General features: G+C 47.3%; 1 protein-coding gene across 1 annotated transcript in view; it reads right to left on the bottom strand.

The window, feature by feature from the left end:
* Positions 1-1,039: 1,039 nt before the first annotated feature.
* The window catches only part of fend (forked end), a 31,213-nt gene continuing 8,475 nt past the window's right edge, over positions 1,040-23,777 (bottom strand). The window contains exons 2-4 of the mRNA XM_071683922.1: positions 15,308-15,370; positions 3,911-3,985; positions 1,040-3,335 (exon numbers count right to left, since the gene is read on the bottom strand). Coding sequence (XP_071540023.1) covers positions 2,172-3,335; positions 3,911-3,985; positions 15,308-15,370 — 1,302 coding nt within the window. The 3' untranslated portion in view covers positions 1,040-2,171. The remainder of the gene's footprint in view (positions 3,336-3,910; positions 3,986-15,307; positions 15,371-23,777) is intronic.

Here is a 23,777-nt window from a genome sequence, read left to right as displayed (position 1 = left end):
GAGGTGCTATAGGATCCCTGCTGGAACAAGGCAGTAGACTGCTGTCCCTCTGTTGGGGTCGTTTGTCATTTTTTTTGTGTTTAAACTCACCTTTCCCGCCTTGAAGAGGTGGTAGCATCAAGTCACAGTAATATATATATATATATATATATATATATATATATATATATATATATATATATATATATATATATATAATGTATATATATATATATATATATATATATATATATATATATATATATATATATATATATATATATATATATGTCGAGTAATTTGAACACCTGCGCTTGCTGTTATCGGACGCAGCCTCTCAGTATTGATTAATCTTGTACGTTTGTTGTGTCCGTAGTAATCTGACATCTTTAGTGACCATCAGGCGGATGATCGCCACTTGACTCAGCTGATAACCACTTCAATCCCTCCTCCAGAGTCGCAGCGTAAGAAGAGCTGTTGCTCGAACATCATCAGCTTACGGTTTACTGCATCGATGACCGAATAGAAATCGACTCGAACTTGTTTGTGTCTTTGAGGTATAGGTCCTGTTTAATGGTGTACTGCCATAACCAGTGTTCATCTGTACACTCGAGAATAGTCTTTGCTCTGTATTTAGCCTTGTTCTTTTGAACTGACTCACTTTTATGAACGCCATCATATTGGCTCGAGGCAGACTATCGACTTTGAGATTACGTGTCTCGTCTTACTTCGATGACTGTTGACTTCGCGGGTCACAGAGGTGCCTTCTGTTAAGTTACACGTCGCTCAGGTGTTTCCAAAAGCGACTTCGACACCGGTCGCAAGCAGGCAGGCAGGCAGGCGTAGAGGAACCGCGTGCTGGGGGAACACACGCGCGCGCCTGCGAGTGTCCCCCCACTAGTTCATGCTGACGTGGAAACTGTCGTTGAACCCATCCTTAACCTTGAGGCAACACTGGACGTTCCCAGTGTGCAGCAGGGCGTGTGCTGCCGCGGACGTGCCCCCCTCCCCTCCAGGAAGTGACAAAATTACAGAAAAATCTTCAGGTCATTTATTTAAAAAGAAAAAAAAAAAAGGGAGATGTTCGTGCAGGATTTGTTGCGTTTATGGAAACAACGGTGGTGTTATCAAAGTGAATTTATTCGTAAAAAAAAAAAGAAGCTATGTACAAGGTATGATTAATTACAATATATACACATGCAATACATGGCCAACAACATTGGGGGAAATAACAGGGACATGACACTCGCTGACTTAGAAGTAAATAATGAAATATTAATTCAATGGAAGACCTTCGAAATGATTAAATGAAGCGTGCTTACTCACCACACAGCTCGCTGCTGGTTCACTCAAACTGGCTCATTCACCGTCTCGGATCGGTCGCTCACATCCACGTAGTGCACACTCAGGTTCGAAGCCTCGTTTATAATGCACACGAGCAGTACTGTATCGGGGTTTCATTTCAGTAACCCAGACTGAGCTGCTCGTGTATATATATATATATATATATATATATATATATATATATATATATATATATATATATATATATATACTCTAAATGCTTCAGTAGTTCAGTGACATTGTTCCTGTTCCACACTCACTTGCACACACTGACTCTTTGGTTTCTTATATACAGAATGAATGGAAGATATGTACAGTATATACGGGTAATAATGATTCTCACTCGCTCAGGCACATAGCTGGGAGGACCAAGAAACGTGCAGAGATAAGGTGTATATAATGACGAGAATTGGACTGCATAAATACTGCAGGAAAATAAGCATCAGAATTAATATTTTTCCCCCCTATCTGCCATAGATCGTTCGAGGTCCTCCTTACTTGAATATAGGAACTTTGGCTTCCAATATGATAAAAAAAAATAAGACATGACTAAATATTTTCCCAACGGACACTTGAGAATAGGAGAGGTTTACACATATATATATATATATATATATATATATATATATATATATAATTTGGCTAGAGGACTTAGCAGACCGCCTAGACTGTCGCACACACATCTTCCTGCTGCACAGTATTGGCACTAGCACTTGGTAGCTTTGTACCTCTGCTGTAAGTTCAGGTTGGCACACACAACTTCAGTTCGCCTTGGCACAAACACAGGATTTTGTTATCGAGATGTGGCGCTTGCTGGTGGCTGCCTCGGACCTTGACCGCTGGAGTCTTTAGATGTTGGAGACCTGGTTCCGGGAGTCTGAGAGAGGTGGCACCACGCTGTAGAGATTCACGTGGGAGTGGGTGGGGCGTGCCAGGGTCATCAGGGCCGAGGAAGAGGAGTGCGGGGGCATCGCCAGGGTGAAGACGGGCGGGTGGGGTGAGCGGGCAGGCGTGGAGAAGCCGGGGTTGGACTCTGGGACCTTGTGGTTCTTGACGACCAAAGATTCGTCCAGTGTCAGGTCAGAGAGAGTGCGCTTCCATGCACCCCACTTAGCGGAGGAGGCGGATGTGGTGTCATAGGTGAGTCCAGAGGTCTGTTTCCGCCTCCACACCAGCACCACCACCACCAAGAGAGCCGCTAGTACGCCGGCGCCCACACCTAGCACGACCTCCAACGGCACGGGGGTCACAGCCTTGTGGACGAGGGGCAGCGTGGGCGTGATCTCGTTCTGGCGGGCATGGGCGGCCAGGGTGATGTTGTGAGTATCGAGGGTCAGCTGCGCTGATTGCACGGCTTCCCCGAGAGGGCCAGTGACCAACTCAACTTGTACGTGGTAGACGGTTTCGGGCCAGAGTGTTAGGTCAACCTCGGGCAGGTCAGTGTACAGGTGGCCCTTGAGCCCTCCCCCCTCGACCTCCCAGGTGACCAGGTAGTCGCCACCACGGGGGCTCTGAGGCGCCCACCAAACGCGGGCGGCCACCAGACCAGAGTCCTCTACCTCGGTCTCGTGCAGTAGAGGCCACATCTCTTCCGCTCCCACCTCTATGCCGTTGGTCTCGAGACGCTCAGCGGAGGCATGGGAGCGGGACATGCCGAGGGCGGGTTTCATGATGCCCTTAGGGTGGGTGGGTGGCGCGTAGGGCGTGATGATGACTGAAAGAACGCCAGACTCCGCCACAGCCACAAGCTTCATGTTTGACCCGCTCGGCAGGTCGTCCAGAGCAGCGCCGAAGTCGGCCGTTTGAAGGCGGAGGTCCCAAGACTTGCCAGGGGTACGGGTGAAGAGGGCGAAGACAACATGTTCCCTTGGGGCGTCGCGGCCCCAGGTGAGCGTCCACTGGGCAGCGGAGCCACTGAAGACAAGGGTGAGGCGAGAGTTGTGTTCGCTGAGCGGAACCACGGTCTTCGGGTGGGAGGAGTGGAAAGCACATGCCGCCTCGCATCCCGCTCCCTGTAAGGATGGAGGAATATGCGAGTTAGTTCACGGTGCCGACAACCAAGAAGACTACACAACACAGTACTTGGAAAATGATAACTCAGTCGTATAAAATACATAAGAATATAAAGTGCTTATATCAAAGGGTGGAAAACTTGACCCCGATATGCATAAGCGTTCATCCGTTCTGCATATCTTACGTTGGCAGTTATGTATCACATCATCATCATCATCTGACCAAGTGAAGTACAGTTGTACAAACACCAACACACTCAGCACTGCGAGCGTCCTGCGGTCCAAGAGCTAGACAGGTAATAAGGAAGAGAAAGACCCCGACACGCCCAGCGGAGGTGCTGACGCGGGCAAGCAGGCGACTGTTTGTTCCCTGTTCTCTTATATAAGCTCATCACTCCCAAAAGGAAATCCCGGGACATGTAATCAAGAGAAGAAACCCACACCACCATCCCCGGACCCCTTACGCAGCTTGCCTCACAGGAGCAGCTTTATGCTCACAGACTAATACTGCATGCGGCCACAAAAGGAATAACCAGCTCGGTGATCAAGGCAGGTTATCCACAGGAGGTACTCACACATATGTCTCGCTGGCTGCAGGTGATGCTCCAGATGGGGAAGTTGGTAGTCAGCAGCTCGCAGTTCTCCCAGCACTGTAAACACAAGAATGATGGCCATTTAATGCTCTGTCTTCCACGTAGATTAAGACCTAGACACAACACCGTTGGGTCTGTTGCTGTTGCCTCAATTATTAAACGTTAAACATAACGTCACAGGGTAGAAAATGTAAAAGGTTGTCACAAGATAATCTTTCTTGTGCGTAAGTAAGAAAATTAAAGGAATATGATTACATTCTTATGATTCAGCAAGAAAATAGGCCCCTTGAAAATCGTTGCAACACAAGTCCTCATAGATATACAGAATCGTGCCTGTGTGTTTCATAAAATAGTGCATTTAACAGTCATAAACCATCAGAAAATACATGTTTCAAAAGCTGTAACTCTCTCCATACATTTAAGAAAAAAGTGGAGAAAAAATCATATACCCCATAATTCCATGTAATAACCGTAATGTTCTTTTTTTTGGGGGGGAACAAAACCTCACATATTTTTAAGAGGAAAACGCCCAGCTTGTGCAAACTGTGGCAGAACGCAATGGCATAAAAGGAGACTCTGTCTTGAAATCAGTCACAAATTTAATGTTAAAATTCATTACGGTCACAAATTTAATGTTAAAATTCATCACGGTCACAAATTTAATGTTAAAATTCATCACGGTCACAAATTTAGTGTTAAAATTCATCACAGTCACAAATTTAATAAAATTCATCACGATCACAAATTTTATGTTAAAATTCATCACGATCACAAATTCAATGTTTAAATTCATCACGATCACAAATTTGATTATTTTAGAATTTATGTTCGATATCCTAACCTCGTTTTGAAGGAATAGTGGAAGTATCTTGCTAGGGGACACGGGTACAGTCAGGGAACATTACTAAGAAACGGCCAGTTATAAGAGAGTCGGGCGAAGGTGGGCAGGAGGGACGCTGTGTGTGTGTGTGTGTGTGTGTGTGTGTGTGTGTGTGTGTGTGTGTGTTTTCCTAATCGAGAGGGCACCAACGACGGGCCAAATGACAGAGGGGGTCCTGCCCAAATGATACCCTGTGGTCCCTAACTTGTCCTCGGTCATGTCCTCGCCGCCCTTTGACGGATGAGCAGTCACAGGCACTGGCCTGGAGACCGGCCACATCCACCACCTGCTCACCAAGAACCCCCCCGCAGTTGGCAGTTCTTTTTATCGTTTCTGTGGTGAGCGAGGTGGCTGCTTTCCTCCTCCTCCTGTTCCTCCTCCTCCCCTGGCGATATAATTTTTCTGAGCACTTGTTAATTTTCACATGGCATCGTTTAATCCTCTCAAATCACAATTTCCTCTTCAAGCGCGTAAAAATGCGGAGGGATTTTACGAGGCTCCTCCTGGTGGCGAAAAGCAACAGGGAAGACTGAGCTTGAGAATATGCGCCTGAGCGAAGATATCTGAAGACCTGCTTTACTGCACTAGTTATATGCAACGAGGTATCCAGCTGTTTCTGAGGGTCTTGGGTGCATTGCTGTTACTAGCATCACATAAAAAATGGAACCCTCCCGCGTGATGCAATATCAGCATCTTCACTGTTTAACTTGAGCATAGCTGATGAGGAACCTTCACCCCGAGACCCCGGCGTTGCTGGTCACTTCTGAGAAGAAGATTTGGTAAATTTCTGGCCACTTATCCTACACGCTACTTATCGTACATAACTTTTCTTCCCGTACATGCCACCTAAACCAGACCCAGTCCGTCCTACCTGGCTCTGGGAGTCTCGACAATGATACACCAATTACCAGAGTAAACAGCATCACTTAGGCTTCTTGTGGTCAGACGTTCTAAACCTGACCCCACTGGTGGAAATTGCTAGCCCAGCTCTCCCCACCTCCCATCTGACCAGTAATTACCCCTACAACAAACCGCCGGCTGACCCGCCATCACCTAGAATCATTAGGCAGTGTACGAAGGATCGAGAAGGGTAAAGTAGGAACTGGTTTTCCCTCGGTGGGAGAAAAATATTGGGGAGGAGCCGCCGCCAGTGCCATATTTAGATACTCTGTGGCTTAATAGGCATAATACCCACACAGTGTTGGGGCTGGGTAGTACGTCGGAGAGGGCTCAACGTTTACGAAGTCCCAGTGTGCCTGCAGCGGTTATACATTAAGAGTACATTATCTTATCGCTGGGTGTCGGAGGCTCTTCTCTGCCTCCCCGCGTCAGTATCGTGGACCAAGCTGCACCAGTTCCGAGGCCGTGGCCCCGTAGGCCTGGCGTGACCTTTCTCCAACCCGGCACGTGAGGTGCACATCGTGTGGATGCTTGTCTGGCCAATTCATGAAGTTCGCCTCTCTCGCGGGTTCAGTCGTGCTCCCAACACCGGTAGGCCGGGACGTGAACACTCTCGGGTCCTGGACGTTTACACTCTTAACCCATGTTGTAATTATGGCGTCTCTTGATTTCATTGATGGTGGGTAATAATGTCTTACATGCCTGTCGTGCCAACAGGGAATTACTTCTGAATGCACACCGAGAGCCAATGCCTTCTGTGGTCTTTCAGTGTGTGGGCCTAATTTATAACGTGTGTGTGTGGGGGTGTGTTTGTTGTTTGAGCGCTAGGGTAGCAGAGCCTCAGAGCAGTGCTTTCATATATGGATGTAAGGGTAAATAGATGTATTGTTCTCTTATTCAGTATTTCCGGACAGAAAAATATATGCGAAATCAAAAAATATAAGAGTATAATAAAGTTTGATATTTTTTTTTTTTTTGTAGGGAAAATATTGGATTGGAATATAGTCTGGAAAATTATCTTTCAGAGCCAACCAAGAACATGACAAAATTATTGTCCAGTACAAGTGAAGTATTGAGGGAGGGAGGAGGTCTCGGGACTGCAGTACACTGTTGGGGGGTTCTGGCTTCTGCTGCCACCTCTTCCAGTCACTGTTGCCAAGGTATATACCCATCGTCTGACTCGGATCTCCGGTGGGGCAGCGATTTGCAAAACGCAGCCCACACACCGTCTGGAAGGGAAAATTCCTCACCAGATGCATTGTGAAATATTGAAAGGTAAAGGCATTCCCCTCTCCCTCCCTCATCCCCCCTAAACCCTATCATCTACCCATTGTGCTTCGAACCTAATGGTCGAGTCAAGTCGAAACCTTCTATTGTCTCTTCCTTCATAACGTTCTTGAGAACTTCACCATAAGAGACTCTCCTACTTCACTGGGTCTCCCTTGTCTCATCGTTCTTTACGACGTACTCTTTCTTTTCCGTTAAGGGGTCTATTTATAAACATTATTTCTGGCCTACCCCTTCGGACAATGAGGGTCTTGCTGTTTGTGTTTTTTTGTTTTGTGATGCGTCGTGGATCCATCCCTGCCTAGCCCACCCCAGTCCCAGCCCCAGCCCAGCGCTCGATACACCATAGACACCGGGATTCAAGTCCCTTCCCTACCCCCTACCTGATGTATGATAATTGTGAATGTTAGGCATACTCGGCCGTGTTCATACACTCTTTATACACTCACTGAACACTTGACCGACGCTAGAAGTAGATAAATCGACAAATTTAATATAACAAGTCCGATCCCTGCCAATAATAATGAAAAAAAAAAAAAATAAACAAGCGAGTGACCATTGGAAATGCAAGGCGGACAATATGCAACATGGCTTTCGCTCTCATAAATTCCGTGGCAAAACAAATGCTGAGCGCGGGGAGCCCGACTCTCCGGCTACATATAACGCAACATGTGTTACAATCAGGCAACAATTTATGTCCTCCTTGCTTGTATACACTCGACTATAAGTATTGAATTATTGAACAAATGGACAATAACATAAATCTGATGCGCGTAGATTAAGTCAATAGACAAAAGAGGAGGAGGTGAGAGAGAGAGAGAGAGAGAGAGAGAGAGAGAGAGAGAGAGAGAGAGAGAGAGAGAGAGAGAGAGAGAGAGAGAGAGATCGGGGAGTGCGTACGGCGCTCTAAGACTGAGCTCAGCTGCAAAAAAAAAAAAAAAAAAGGAGATCCAGTATTCGTTCCACTCGCAGCCTTCCGAAAACATTTCCGTGCCTACGATAGCATCAGGTCTGCAGTACGTTAGCTCAACACACCGACGTGAATCATTTTTTCTACTGAAGGCAAATCCACAGCTCATCTTCGCGTAACAAAAGAAGGATCAGTATTCGACCTCCTCCCCAACCCCATCCTCCTGCTCCTCCTCCGTCCACCACCCTTCTCTCCTGGCCCAGATTGGATCCGATGGTCCGTAAGGCTTCCTCTCATTATGAACCCTTTGGAATCGAAGCCTCCTGTCCATCAGTGGCGTCTGGCCGCTTGAGCCGCCTTACTCCACCGTGTTTCTGCTGTTGCTGCCCTCCATCAACTCCTGCCGCCACTGGTTTTGTAGTGTTCGGTTCGGATCTCACGTACACATCACACCATCTGGTACTTTGAAAGTCATTTCACCGAAGCGTAACCCAGTCGAACTCTCGAGGGTCTACCCACCGCGGGACCGTACTACGCGTAAATCAGGGACCAGGAGCGTTCCCGGACCGATGCGAGGAGGCTGTGCGCACAGCGAAGCGGCAGCAGTGCGCAGAGGACCTCGCGCTCATCCGCCACAGCGCAATAAATAAAATGGCGGACGGCCAATTTGGTAAGGGTTGCCAACACAACAGCAGCAATAGGCAGCGATGGATTGTCTGGGCTTCCGATTTTCCTTTTCAATTATTTTTTTTTCTCTTCTCTTTTACTGGAATTAATGGAGAGGCTTTGTGTAGGGTATTTTTACCCGTCCAAGAGAGAGGCATGGGACCAGCCAATCCCTTAGCCCCGGGGACACGGCCCTCGTGAATAATGACTCTCTTAGTGTGCGTGTGTGTGTCTCTCTCCCCCTCCGCCAGTTCGTGCGTTGGTGCGTGAGCGTCTCTCTGCCCGTGCACCACAGCGTGCGTGTCGAGGCAAGCATGATAGCCCATGAATCTATGCACGGATATGTCTGCGCATGCGTTTTTTTTTTATATGCGTGCATTTATGTTATACATGGGTGCATCGTTCGTGTCTCAATTCGTGCGTATGTGCGTTCATGTGTATGTGAATGCAGGCGTATTTGTCAGAGCATCTGGGTATACGCTTGCCCGTGCGTCTCTGCGCACACCCTGGTCATTTATCCGCGTCTGTGCCTGTGCGTTTGTTCGACCATGCCTCCCTGGTATAGATTATTGCTGATAGCAATAATTAGCATCCCAGTAACAAACAAACAAACAAATAACTTGGATGTAAACAATGGCTCCCCATTGCCTGATCGGGTCGTTCCTGGAGGCCGCGTATCAAATTATCTTTCTGCAATAATCTTATAATTAATATAATCTTGGTAAATCTATTAATTGATTCCTATAAATTATAAAGTTCTCGTGATATAGGTGATGGTGGTGGGGATGAGAACCAGCTTCGCCTGTTGTTCATCCCTGACACATCCTGGGGGAACTGGTGCGATGGTTCTCTTTCGGCGGGGGAGAGCAACACTTGTATATACATAAATATCATCTTTATGGATTTTCAGTAGACGGGGGCTGGGGAATAATTGACATCCCGAAGAGGAGTGATACTTGTATGCATCATATAATATTTTTCTTTTAGGTATTAATCTAGAGAAATTATGCCGAAGCTTGCGATCGACAGAGGGCCAAGCGGTACAGAAGCCAAGGACAAAGTCGGTTACTCGCCCGGGGAGGCGGATTTGATACGGCGGCACAACAAAGGCGCCAATTTACCAGTTCTGCAATGCTCGTCCAATTCTTTTTCTTTTTCTTTCTTTCTTTCTTTTAACCTGGGGTAATTACCCCTAGCTATCGCTCACGAAGCCGCTGAAGAGTGACTACAAACAGAACTGGAGCCAACAGTAGCTGCTCCTCTCCCATAACGTCGCGCGCTCAGTAGCCGCTGAAGATGTCTCTGTGAATTAGAGAAACTACCAATCAGCGACTCGTTATGTCCCGGGGCGTCGGCGACCTCCCCGCGTCAGGAGGTGTTGGTCACTTGGGTCTTCCACGGTAGGAGGTGGGCCATGGTGTCTCTCCCGCGTCAGGAAGTGGCCACGCTGTCCATCCCGCTTCAAGAGGTGGCCATGGTGTCTCTCCCCCATCAGGAGATAGCCACAGTGTCTTCCGCATCGGAAGGAGGTCTCGTTTTCTCCCTCGTCAGGCGATGGCCACGGTGTCTCCCTCATAAGGAGGTTTAGCTAAGTAGTTTCCCGCGCCAGGAGGCAGCCACAAGATACCCCCGCGTCAGGAGAAGGCAACGGGTTCGTCCACGACGGAAGGACACCCGAGTGACCCCTGCGTCAGTAGTGACCAGTGGATTTCAGCTCTGGTACTGCGGTCAGTATTCCCTCCCAACTCCCACCTCGTGGGAACCCAAAACCCTCATAAAAACATCACCAAATGTCAGACAGCAACAGTGCGTCTCAGAACAGGGGAGTCTTATCACTCTGCCACGGGAACAAACATAACTTTTCTTGTACGGAAAGTATGCTAAAGCAATCTCGTGAAGGATAGCAATGGAGCCTGCTGGAGTTCTTAACGACCTCGGATGAAAGATTGGAATTAAAAGGAAAACTTAATGACAAAACTTTTTGAAACGGTAGAAAAAAAAATCTTCAAAATTCTAACTTTCAAGTTGAAATTACTGACAAAATAACTGATATGCAGAGATAATATTGGTTATTTTGTAGACTATACATTGCACAGAATAGAAAAGGATGTATCATATACATCAGTCAGTTAATAGATTTAAGAAGGGTTTTACTTCACAAAGGAAATCGAAGGGAAAAATACCATGCTTAAAGAAACCCCGTTTGAATCATTCACACCTGCTACCCAGGCACAGCTCGTGCCACTAGAGGGTGTGTGTGTGTGTGTGTGTGTCCCTGACAGCAAACAAAATCACGTGATCAGGATTCATCAGAGAATGACCCATGAACGTCAAACATTCTAAAGCCAAATTAAGACCAGAATCGACCCCACTGCTCACCCCTCCTGCCCCCTCGTGTTAGTTGCTTCTAACCTTATGAATGCCTCCGTAACTCACCATCTTTTGCCTCTCTTTATGAATCACACCTTTGGCGTCGGCACCGTCACAGACAGGCCGTCGCGACTCGTAAGATAATAGCCAAAATGAAAATCCACCACCACCAGCCGATGAACGACGCCCGTTCGGAGGTTCAACCTGTTGCTCGAAACCACCTTTTTCTGAGTGACGCGAGTTAAACTTGAGCTGGCACTGATGGATCTCGTGCTCGCTCCAATTAAACAAACACCGGTGCCCATTAATCCGGAGCTGACGCTGATTAATCTCCTATGACGCCAATTAAGCCAGAGTTCACACCGATCAATCAACAACCGGCTCTTCAACAAGTCCGTCCCTGGCACTAATGACCAGCAGATGTACTTATACTGACGAGGTAAACAAGTGTGCCTCCGCGAGGTCCGCTGGACCGCGTTCGACCCACCCGCCAGCCGGTGTGAGGGCTGACAGCCGCGTGAACTGGGCGCCACAGGTCATCTCCAGCACTTTGATGCTCCAGCTACGGAGAGGTGTGTGTGTGTGTGTGTGTGTGTGTGTGTGTGTGTGTGTGTGTGTGTGTGTGTGTGTGTGATCGCCAAACGCTTTCCGGATCGGCTGAAATGCGTTACAAGTCGTATTCGTCCAGATCTTTCATGTATGCATGACCTTTGACTGGTAGAAAATAAATAGATAAATGATTAGAGTGTGAATAAATAGATAAATTGATAATAAATAGATGATTAGAGTGTGAATAAATAGATAAATTGATAATAAATAAAGAACCAGCAGCCAGTTAATTAATGTGAACATTAATTATTTTTTTTGTGAAAGTAAGACAGAAGTCCTCTTTGCCATTATCCTGTAGCAGGTTGTGAACGAACGGACGAGTCGGTCAAAGTCTAGACGAAGGAAGGAAGATCGGTGTTGTGTCGTCGCACGGGACAGGTATTCGGTATTTGAAGCGGACCATAAAGTACCTGAATGGGTCGCTGCTTTACGCAGCTAGTTATAAACAGAACCACACGTGCGCGAGGGGGGTTTGTCCATCTGTATGAGGAAACATTCCAGCGGGAAGTGTGGATGTCACGAAACACATCTACGAGGAAGCTTATACCATCACGGGTTTGACAGATGTACATCTCTCGTCACGAGAAAGATCGAGGCAAGTGCCTGATCCCCGCATTAACCAGCACAACAGCACATCCTTATCCAAAGCACCGTTGTCCTACTCCCGTCTGCACCATCCACGCTCTGAACCCTGCCTACGTCCATGTTCCTCAGTATATATTTTTCACCTCAGGGGTAAATATGACCCATAATATGCCGCATATCTTCCCCCCCTGGTATGCTGCTGCTACTGGGCTCCCTGCGTAAAATGTCCCCCTGGCCCACAAAAACGGACATGGGACACAAAGCCTGCATTTCACGGCCTCCTGGGCCGCTCTCGCCCACCTTTGTTCGACATCTTTCCAAGAAGGATGGAATCCGTCGTGGCCTCAGGACGGTCAGCATTGGCCGCCTTCCTCTCCTTCCTCAACACCAAGACTCTCACTCTACTCTCTCTCTCTCTCTCTCTCTCTCTCTCTCTCTCTCTCTCTCTCTCTCTCTCTCTCTCTCTCTCTCTCTCTCACCGTCCGTTCCTTCCACCTTTACGTTTTGCTGTTATGCCTGTGAGCCACCAGTTTTTTTTTTTTATTTTTTCTCCAAGTTCCATCTAATCGATTCTCATCAGCATTCTTTACATTGTTTTTCTACAGCTTTCCCCTAAAAGTGTATCTCCCTTACCCTTTCCCCCTCCTCCCATCCCCCAGTTCCAGCATATCTTTCCTCCCCCTCGCACAGATCTATACACAGTCAAACTGGTAAATCTGTCGGGCAGTAACAATCGCATCCTTTAAACCATCCGAATTACCTGGAAGTATATCACAGACGCCAAGCCAAGCCCAGCCAAGCCACACCATCGCCATCACCCAGGCCAGCCACACCATCACCAGCACCCAGGCCAGCCACACCATCGCCAGCACCCAGGCCAGCCACTCCATCGCCAGCACCCAGGCCAGCCACACCATCACCCAGGCCAGCCACACCATCGCCAGCACCCAGGCCAGCCACTCCATCGCCAGCACCCAGGCCAGCCACACCATCGCCAGCACCCAGGCCAGCCACACTATCGCCAGCACCCAGGCCAGCCACACCATCGTCAGCACCCAGGCCAGCCACACCATGGCCAGCACCCAGGCCAGCCACACCATGGCCAGCACCCAGGCCCATCTCGCGTTCAGGTTTTTGAGGTAATCCCCGGGGAGCGACGCATGGGGGTCAGATAGGATTACACACCGATACCTTTACGCCATCTTCACGCTCCGTGAGCTGATCTGGTCGGTCGGTCCGGCCGTTACCATTACCTGCCAGCCTTAAAAACCCCCCTCAACCACCCAGCCCCCATCTCACCTCACCAGGAGTGGCCAAACACCGTCAGGAGTTATTTACATCGGTACTGAGGTCCCGGAGGTGATCACAATGGCGTGGGTAAGATAGTGTCTTATGACCCCCGATGGATAAGCGATAATAACAGATAATGAGCTCTATGGTACGACAACGCAGGGCTGGAGAGAAGGATGATCTCAGTGCCTTCAAGCGAGAACTTCCAAAGCGATGGGGTGCCGGGCCATAAGGCGCCCTCACAACCCTATACGTTCCGTATTCCGCGCTTACCTTCGTCCCCGGCCGCCGCGTCCCTCCTGCCCTTACCACTTTTTACCGCCGGGACTTATGGGGAGGATCCTGCGCGGGTGGATTTCCATACGTTTTGCTCCCTCGAGTGGATGACCCAAATTCGCGGTGATGTAGTAAGTGGACTTCCACCGTTCAGCCCCTCCCTCCTGCCCTTCTTGGTTAGCAAAGTGATATTCCACTGTCCAGGAGAGAGAGAGAGAGAGAGAGAGAGAGAGAGAGAGAGAGAGAGAGAGAGAGAGAGAGAGAGAGAGAGGAGAGTTGTGGTAGATATTTAAAAAAGCATCAATACTGTAGGACACAATGAGGACTTGCATCCACAATTTAGAGTTGCAAGTCTGGAGGGGTTGTCGATACACGGTCCTCTTTCCTCCTCTTCCTCCTCGCCCTCCTTTTCCCCGCTGCTGAACCTCCCTCTTGCCTCAAAGTGAAGGGCGTAGCTATTATCCTCTCCCACATCTACATTATTGGCCACAATCCCCGTATCGGGGCGTGAATGTGGCCGCTATAGCCCCCGTCTGGACAATGGTCGCAAGGCTGCCCTATCTCGAGAATGGAGAAATTTAAGTCTCCGTAATGACCATCCCAGATCGGAATGAAACGGCAGATTCCTAGATGTACACATCAACTCCCGCGTTAACGAACGGCATCACTCCTGTTTGCCAGTGGTATGATTTTGTTTTTCTGTTGCCTCCCACTGTTTCCCACTGGATGAAAAAAAAAATAAGCAAACATTGAAGTGAAAATAGATGTCTTTAAAGGGCGCCGTGTCAGAGTAGATTTATAAAATGCAGTCAGCGCCTGTTGTCGGTACCGACCGAAGCAGCAGTGCGAAACAAGAACTGAACCGTCATGTCGGCAAAAGGAGAGTTTCGAACGGGAGGGGTTTATCATCCCGCCTCCAAGTTCATGGCCACAGTGTTTACAGCCGCCCTTTCAGTCGGATTGGACTGGCGAGCGACAGTGGGATCTAAACCTCTTCCATCAGTCAGTCCTTTGTTGGCGGGACGAGCAAGCATCGCCAGAGGTCTGGCTGGCCCAGCTGATGTGAATTGAAGTAATGTTAAATAAAAAAAAAAAGAAGGGATGAGAGAGAGAGAGAGAGAGAGAGAGAGAGAGAGAGAGAGAGAGAGAGAGAGAGAGAGAGAGAGAATGGGAAGAAAGAACCGTGGGGGATTCCACCAGATGGGAGCTGAATAAGAGCTTTAGGGAGCCAGAGATGGGCCAGGGATGGGGGCTTGAATGCTGCGAGGAGAGATGCTCGACCGAGATAACGCTTTTGGAAACCGTTTGTTGCCGGACGCCGGTGGGAGGGAGGCTATTGTTTACGTCATCTATTATCTAAAACCCTCCTGCCTGGGTCTTTTTGAGAAAATGGCCCCCATGGTACAAGGGATACCGAGGCCTTCCCAGTGATCACGAACGCCATGATAGCCTCCCTTGTGTTCCAGAAGGGCAGGGAGCGTATCAAATAAATCATCCGATTGACTCGTAAGTTACGAGAAGACTCGCGCAAACTGGCCGGGAAAGTGCAACTCACCCCATATAATGCCAGGGGAGGATAGGGAAAATAGGCTTTAGGTCCACTTACCCCAAAGCAGTCTGGGTTTTGGTGACAGCTCGCGTCGTCCTGCTTCGAAATCTCCCTCTCAAACTGGAAGAAAGAGAAAAAATAAGCCAAGAATTAGTCATAATCTATGAAAGCATCTATTATTACTCCTATAGTCTAATTTGTTTGTCATTAATTATTCATATATTCTGTGCAGTATAATGTGTGTACAGGTCTGATATCTGTAACTTATAATCTCAATCATATAACTCTGTAGGAAGGTAAGCTTTCATCCTAAAATAACGTAAAGTATGAAATACGTCTGCATAAATATGATGCATAGGAAGAAATTCAATAGATACAGTACAGTATATATATATATATATATATATATATATATATATATATATATATATATATATATATATATATATACTATACTATACTGTAGATTATACTATACTATAGATTATACCAATAAACTGGCCAAAGTTCACAGCCGGAGTAGAACTAAACTTAAGTAGAAAGCAGAAGTGTAATTCTTCCTACGTACACAGTAACGCAACGTTTCGCGGCTTGTGTCACATTCTCGAAGTGTAACGACAGTCCTGTACGGTCTACGTACACAAATCAAATATCTTGGGGATGAGGGGTTCTTGTAATAAGTTCAATCGAAGGCTGTAGTGCAGGAGAAAGGAGTGGCATCCAGAACGTAGAAGGGAAAAGTCTAACTTGTGCATGTCTCGGGAGTGCGATTTGTAATGGGCGTACGTTTTGGTGGGGTGGTGTTATAAGACTGGGTTAGCAAGGCAGTTGTTTAACGCTTGTCTAGTCATTCTGGTATCTAGAGGATTTGTTAAGCGTCGTATATGTTAGGCAAGGGGGATCTGCATGTGAAGTTGCGGAGTTTGAAGCAAGGCATTTTTGTAGGGTTTGTTGGTTATGGAGAGGTGTGGATGGAAAGGAATTTACTGCCCTTTAGCTGTCAAAACCCAAGCCCCACGAACCTCTTAATGAAATTTTCTCTGAGCAGTTCACATGCCCTGATTCAGCCACATTGCCAGCACGTAGCCCCCTGCATACCGCAAGGCTTCAATTCGTTCTGGCCCTTGCATGCCTCACACCCTCCTTCAATTTTGGACCCCGATAACTCGAGACCTTTCTCTTCATCCTTCCATGTATTCGTCAGTATACCCGACCTTTTCTGCTCCCTCGTCTTCTGACACTCTTTACTCACCCTCTCCATTCGTCTATACTATTTCACTACATCATGTTCTATATACTGATTCTAATTTCCCTATGGATAACTAATTCATTTACAGGTGTATAGAACAGGATGGGCTCCTGACAATGAAATGTTTTTTTTTATCATCAAAGATGAAATTTTCAGTGTATGGAAAAGGTTCTCGATTTCTAGATTAGCTTAACGCATTGGTAAAATTCTGGTTATACATTTTCCTGTTCATGACCAACAGAGCAAAGACAAGCGGTGTTTTATCCTGGGGTCCGTTTTATCACAATGCCATTGGGAGAGCTCAGTGCGGTGAGACAGGGAGACCTCGACATACATATGAGATAGAGAGGTCCCCGCACAACACGTGTCTTTGTGGACAGCTCTTCATCTACATTATGTTGAGAGTTCGACAGCCTGGTACTGATTTAGATTTTTACCAAATCAAGAACTGCAAATTTATTGCTGACTCTTAAGGGGACCCATCCCATGGGTGGTGGCACGAAAGAGGATGCAGAGTGTACTAAACGTCCAGAGGGACTGGGCCTCGGTGACTGAATTATGCACAGCGAGTTACATGATTGAATATTTACAGTGGAGAAAGTTGGGATTGTGTGTTGTAGGAGTTATATCTGAATTCACTGATGTTTACGATAGTCAGGATTGTGTGTTGTAGGAGTTATATCTGAATTCACCGATGTTTACGACAGTCACTTACATAGTCTCGCTGGGAGGGAGGATAATTCTTTCCCATAAGTAATTTTAACATTGTGTCTGAAAAGGGAACTCATTACCTTTAAGTTTCCACAATCTCTCCTGATTCAGACCACAGCCACAGCAAAGTCTACTGATCCTCCGTATGGGAACGTGTATAAGGGGTTCAGGCTTGACATCAATGATGGCGGATTGGTCGACTGAATGTCCATCTCGAAGTTTTTCTTAATTCGACAGAATTTCGTTCGAGCTCTTTCTCTCTGATTGCGGTCAAGCTTCGCACAGTTAGATCCAAGTTTTAGTCACTGGTTTTAGAGGCGTTAATTCTAGGTAGTGCATCAATCCTGTCATGCATTTCTGAGTCCAGGGAATCTTTAGAAACGGCACCCTTAACTCCGTCCTGGCATATATACACATGATATTGGGACAGGCCGTCATAATGTTTGAGGGACGAAGAGCTTGACATACACCTGAGGTTGGGAAAGCTTGACATACACCTGAGGTTGGGAAAGCTTGACATACACCTGAAGTTGGGAAAGCTTGACATACACCTGAGGTTGGGAAAGCTTGACATACACCTGAGGTTGGGAAAGCTTGACATACACCTGAGGGTTGGAAGAGCTCATCATACACGAAAATGGGACAATGTAACATAGCAGCAGCAGCTTGCGACAGCTTAGCGCAAACATGAGACTGGAACAGCTGAACATACACGCATGAGTTGAGTACATCTCGTGGCGAATATTAAAAAGTCCCGAAATATATAATATGGACAGGTCGTCATACACAATCAGTTTGTGAGAGTTCGATAATCATGAGGCTGTAAAAACTGGACTGGAACATCTGATCATACCTGTGAGATAAGGGCAAGCATAACGTGCACATGGGATTAGGATAACTTACCATTGATATAAAGACAAACTTAACGTACACTTTGGGATTAGGATAACTTACCATTGATATAAAGACAAACTTAACGTACACTTTGGGATTAGGATAACTTACCATACACATGAGACTGGACTAGCTCGAGATCGAGCCAGTTCATGCCCATGAGACTTGAAAATCTCAGCATACACATGAGACTGGGATATCTGGACAGACTCATGAGATAAGGAGAACTCACCATACCCATGGGCCTCGAGAGAGGGAGAACTCACCAAACCAATGGGACTTGAGAGAAGAACTCACCTTACCCATGGGACTTGAGAGAGGGAGAACTCGCACTACTCATGGGACTTGAGTGGGGAGACTTCACCATACTCATGGGACTTGAGAGAGAGAGAACTCACCATACCCATGGGACTCGAGACAGGGAGAACTCACAATACACAATGGGACTGGTGTACACATGAGGATGGGATAGAGAGCCCTGAGCGTACACCCGTCGGGAGAGATAAATCATCTGCAACCTATAGGGACTCCGGGCGGCGAACCCCGACTCATGTCCGGCTAACCCACGTCTAAACACAGGGGAGGACAAACAAAAACAAGTCAATAGAGGAGGAGAAACTCCATTCGCAAGTCAAACCTCCGCCTCGGCTGAGTTTGTTTGAGGAGCCTTCCCACCTTCCCGCTAACCCTTCTCCTTCTAAGGCCTCCCGGCACGGGGATATGACCCTTAATACTCACGCCCACCGGGCTCACTCTCCTTTAACGCCCACTCTCTGTTGACAGTGCGATAGCTTTATTTGACCGACGTTCACCGGGAGAAGGATGAGGCCTCGAAGAGACGCGCGAGGTTCAGACCCCCTATGAAAAACTAATCCTCGAGAGGGGGAAAAATAAAACCACTAAAGAATTGAAGAAAAAAAAAAAGATTAATATAGTGCCACCAGCTTTCATGCCTAAGGATATCTCGAAAACATAGCTTCGGTCGTTTTGTGGGTAAGAGATGAGGTTTAAAGGGATATTTCTGGCCTCTTTAAGTCCTCTTTTAAGTAAGGGTCCAGGTGCCAGCGGTACGCTGATGGTACGAGTAACCGTGAAGGGAGTGTGTGTGTTTGCCGGTGTGTTTTCAAGGCAAACTATTACCTGTTGACTCGGGCCATTCCTACGTTTACAAAAACATGAAAATAAGCCTTGGGCGCTGTTGACCAAACACCTGAGGTTATAAGGCCAGGCTGGCCGGACCCGGCCTTTTGAATGTGTAATCACCGAAGAATTAAACCTCTCTCTCTCTCTCTCTCTCTCTCTCTCTCTCTCTCTCTCTCTCTCTCTCTCTCTCTCTCTCTCTCTCTCGCCATATAAATAAAAGATTTCCGCAACACATTTTACTGATCAGCAACCCTTAACGTATTTCTGGGTAACTTCAGATAAAACGTCGATAAAAAGCCGAACATCATTGCGCAAAAGAAGAAAAGAAAAAAAAAGATGAAAATCATTGTTATAAAATGCTCAATGATAAATAAACTCTTAGCTTTAAGGGGAAGTAATTTGGTGCCGTCAACAGGTACAGGGGTCTCTGAGTGACGGCAGAAGACATTAATCACCGGCTGGAGACACATTTACACACAGACGAGAATAAAATATTAATTCGGAAACACCGAGAAGCCAGGCAGGCTCTTGTGTACACAATGATGGGTAGTTATGCGTGCGTTGAAATCTCCGCCCAGTCTGTCTGTGTCTGCCTCTTCTCTCTCTCTCTCTCTCTCTCTCTCTCTCTCTCTCTCTCTCTCTCTCTCTCTCTCTCTCTCTCTCTCTCTCTCTCTCTCATGCATGCATTATTCACTAAAAAAAAAAGAAAAAGGGAATTTATTTCGCTACGTTCTTAAAAAAATGAATTAGAGAAATATCCCTTCGGGGCGCTGTGTTATATTATCCCACAGACATTTCTGCCTCGCCGTCGGAGTTCTCACTATGGAGGGAGAGCGAGGGAGAGTGCGGTGTCTCCACCATACGGGAACACGTCCCATAAAACGGACAGAAGAAGGAAGAGAGAGAACAAAAAAGAAAAATATGTCGCCACTTTATATGGGTCGTGGCGTACTTGCGTTAGAATTTATATAGCTGCGCCGTCCCCTTCCCCCAACCACCACCACCACCACCACGCCTCCTCCCGCGGATGAGCCCTGGCTGTCTCCTCTGACGATCTCCCTCACCTCCATCATCTACATAGAAATGTATCCATCTTGTTAAAATATAGACATAAAACCATCTGGCTTCTTTTTTTTCTTTTTCTTTTATTAGCGAGTATTTCCTGGCGCGTCGAATGCTCTCGCCTGTGCGCGCTTACCCCCCGCTAGCCACACCGGCAAGAACTGCGCCTTCATTTAGATAAGAATGTTGATAGTGTCTGGCACTGAGCGCTCGTGTGTGTACATCACAGCTGGGGCACCTCTTGACCAGCGCATCAAATTACCGACATTCAAAACGATATGTAGGTTCACCATAACGCGGCCTCCGTGCCCCGTCCGACGATATCTTGGAGGAGGACGAAGAGATGCGAAGACGAGCAGTCTCTCTCTCTCTCTCTCTCTCTCTCTCTCTCTCTCTCTCTCTCTCTCTCTCTCTCTCTCTCTCTCTCTCTCTCCCATCATTCACCACCGAGACGGTCAATGAAGTGTATCAGTTTATATACAAGGGGGCGAAAGTTCCCAGCTCACCAGCATGATCCATCAGTTAATTTATGGCCGGTGTGTGAAGAGGGGGCCCGATGCATGTATCATCGGCGCGCGGATTCGCCCGCCAAGAAACAAGAGGGAGGACGCGACTCCAAGCAACAAGTGTGGGGCTCTTGGTGCGCAAAGCCTCGGACGAACATCTACAAGCATTAGCATAATCTGTTTATAATGCATATCTACACCCAGGAGACCTGGGGTATGCCAGGGAATCGATACACCCGTGTTATATTGGCCTCACCGGTTTCACGAGTGCTGCCACCTAGCGTTAAGAGGTGTAAGTTTTGAGGACGCTTCAGTGACGCCACTCTTGAGCGCCGAGTTACTCCTCTCTCTCTCTCTCTCTCTCTCTCTCTCTCTCTCTCTCTCTCTCTCTCTCTCTCTCTCTCTCTCTCTCTCTCTCTCTATATATATATATATATATATATATATATATATATATATATATATATATATATATATATGAGAGAGAGAGAGAGAGAGAGAGAACACTGTTCCTTTGTATGATGATTCGATCAAAGCAAGAGGAAAACGACAACAAAAACGAGTAACGAGAGACTCCCCCAGCAAGGCTTGCCACACTCTGGAGCGGTGTTTCTCTCTCCCAGTCGTTGTCATGGCAGCCGTAATGGCTCCGGAAACAGCCAGGTTCCAGTAGGCAGGCCTGTGTGGTGGCCTCTATAAGGTTCAACCACACGAAGAGAAGAGGATGATACATCTTCCATGGCAGCGAGGCCTCACGACGGCCTCATCGGGAGTCCACGGGAGATTGGCTGCGATAGGGAACCAATGCACAATTTTGTCCCGAGTCGAAGTTGATTTTTTTTTTTTCATTTGCCGCATGAGCGACGAGTTTATTGTTCATTTCTGCTGCCCTTCCTGTGGGCGGAGGCGCAAGAGAGGAAGCAAAATAGGTCCAGGGACTTGGTCTCCGTGGTTGAGTCACAAGTTTATACAGTAATTGAGCCTGCGAGGACCAAAGGCAACAGCGAATAAATTACATCACAAGTTACATTACCACTGAGCTGTTTACACGTTCCTTGAGGCGGGGAATTTAGAACAGACCGGTAAGCCTTTAAACGAACTTGCTATAGGATGGTTAAGGTCTGTGTGAGTCAGGCCAGACCTCTTCGCCACGTGAAACTGTGAACCGGTCGTCAGCAGGACTTGGCCCTTCGTTATCCGTGTTACTTAACCATTGGATGGTGTTCTTGCTATCCCTTTCAGGTCTCTGGTGGCCTTCTGCTGGCTAGCCTCCCGGAGGGGCTCTCTCTCCTGGGCCTTCCAGCATCCTTCTTTGGGTATCATTACTCATAGAATTCACAACAATAATGGGAACAAGAAGCGCGTAGACCCTACGTTACTATAGAAGAAGAGCGGAGGCTTGACGTTGTTGTAGAATACTTTTTTTTTATTTAAGCGCCCATTCGAAAGTATCAAATACCTGCCATGGTAATAGAAAAAAAAAAATCGGGGTAGGTGTCAGAGGACGGATTAGATTCCGTTTGTCGAAGGATTAAATTCCGTTTAGTAAGGGAGTCGCTATTCACATGTCATGTCAGCCGTGTGACGGGACGGGGTGGCATTAGGCTGGACGCTGATGGTTCCGTCGTTTAAATTCTCCCGACGGACGACGGCACAATACCCTGTGAATGTTGTTTACGTGTGCACGTACGGGAACTCGCGAGGGGCCAGAGGGCTGCCTCCAGCCAGCTGATGGAAGGAGTCGCCTTTCATGTCTGAATACAGAAAACTCGCTCTCCTGGATTGGGGGCTCGTCAGGCTGTTTCCAAGCGACTTTGGGATTAGATTACGTAACTGCATGGCCGGCCTCTGTCGCTAGAAGCCTTTTAGAAAGGGAAAAAGGAGAATACCGCCGTGAAGATTAGCAGTACCATGAGTGGCCCCTGAGAGAGAGGAGTTGGAGGAGGAGGAGGAGGTGGTCCGGTCTGTTATTCACATGTGCAGAACCGTTAGTAGTGGACTTTTTGACTCCCACCGCAGCCCCTCTCTGTCCATAGTCGGCGCTGCCGTGCCTCCTCCCACCGGTCATTAGTTCCGCGTACTATTGTCTTCGTAATACCCCGGAATCCGTTTTCTGGAGAAGGCCTTTGTGGGAGAAGGTGCCCATGGGGCGCCCCTCCGCTCCAGGGCACTCAGTCAGGCGGCGCCCCGGGCGGAGGGCGGCCTTTGTGAACACCCTGAAGACTCGCCTCCCGAAAAACGTATGAATTCTCCCTGTACGTGTTCACTGTAATGAGCCATCAGACTCGTCCCTCACACGAGGGTGTTTTGGTATTGCTTCGTCGGTCCTTCCTTCCAGATCATTCAGGGAGGGGGAGAAGCTATTCCATGCCGGTGAAGTATTCATCATGAATAATGAATACAGTAGAATTCCGATCACTTCAGCCCTTATATACATATATATATATATATATATATATATATATATATATATATATATATATATATATATATATATATATATATATAAAGACAGACATGGAGATTCGATACAGTGTTGCTCCATTAGCCTGTACATTTACGTGGGATGTAAGTGAAGAGGTTGTCCAATCACTACTCAAGGGCATAATGCAGGAATGTAAAGGGCTGTAATCTCTGTCTATACCCGTCTCTGCATCGATATATATATATATATATATATATATATATATATATATATATATATATATATATATATATATATATATATGAATTGAAAGACTCGATATGTGGCGTTCTGGTGTACATAACACTATGAGCAGCTTAACCACACCCCAGAGAAAACAATCCAGACCATTTATCCTGATCGAGGAATACCCAGGCATTGGCTGAACACACACACACACACACACACACACACACACACACGGCCACCATCTGGGGGTCTGAACGTGGCTGGGAGTTTAGTTCAGCCACATGGATGGCGTGGCCTCTCACAAAGTCC

The sequence above is a fragment of the Panulirus ornatus genome, chromosome 37 (genome assembly GCF_036320965.1).
Source record: "Panulirus ornatus isolate Po-2019 chromosome 37, ASM3632096v1, whole genome shotgun sequence".
Classification (NCBI taxonomy): domain Eukaryota; kingdom Metazoa; phylum Arthropoda; class Malacostraca; order Decapoda; family Palinuridae; genus Panulirus; species Panulirus ornatus.
The sequence above is the reverse complement of the archived record's forward strand: the minus strand, read 5'-3'. Positions and strand labels throughout refer to the sequence as shown.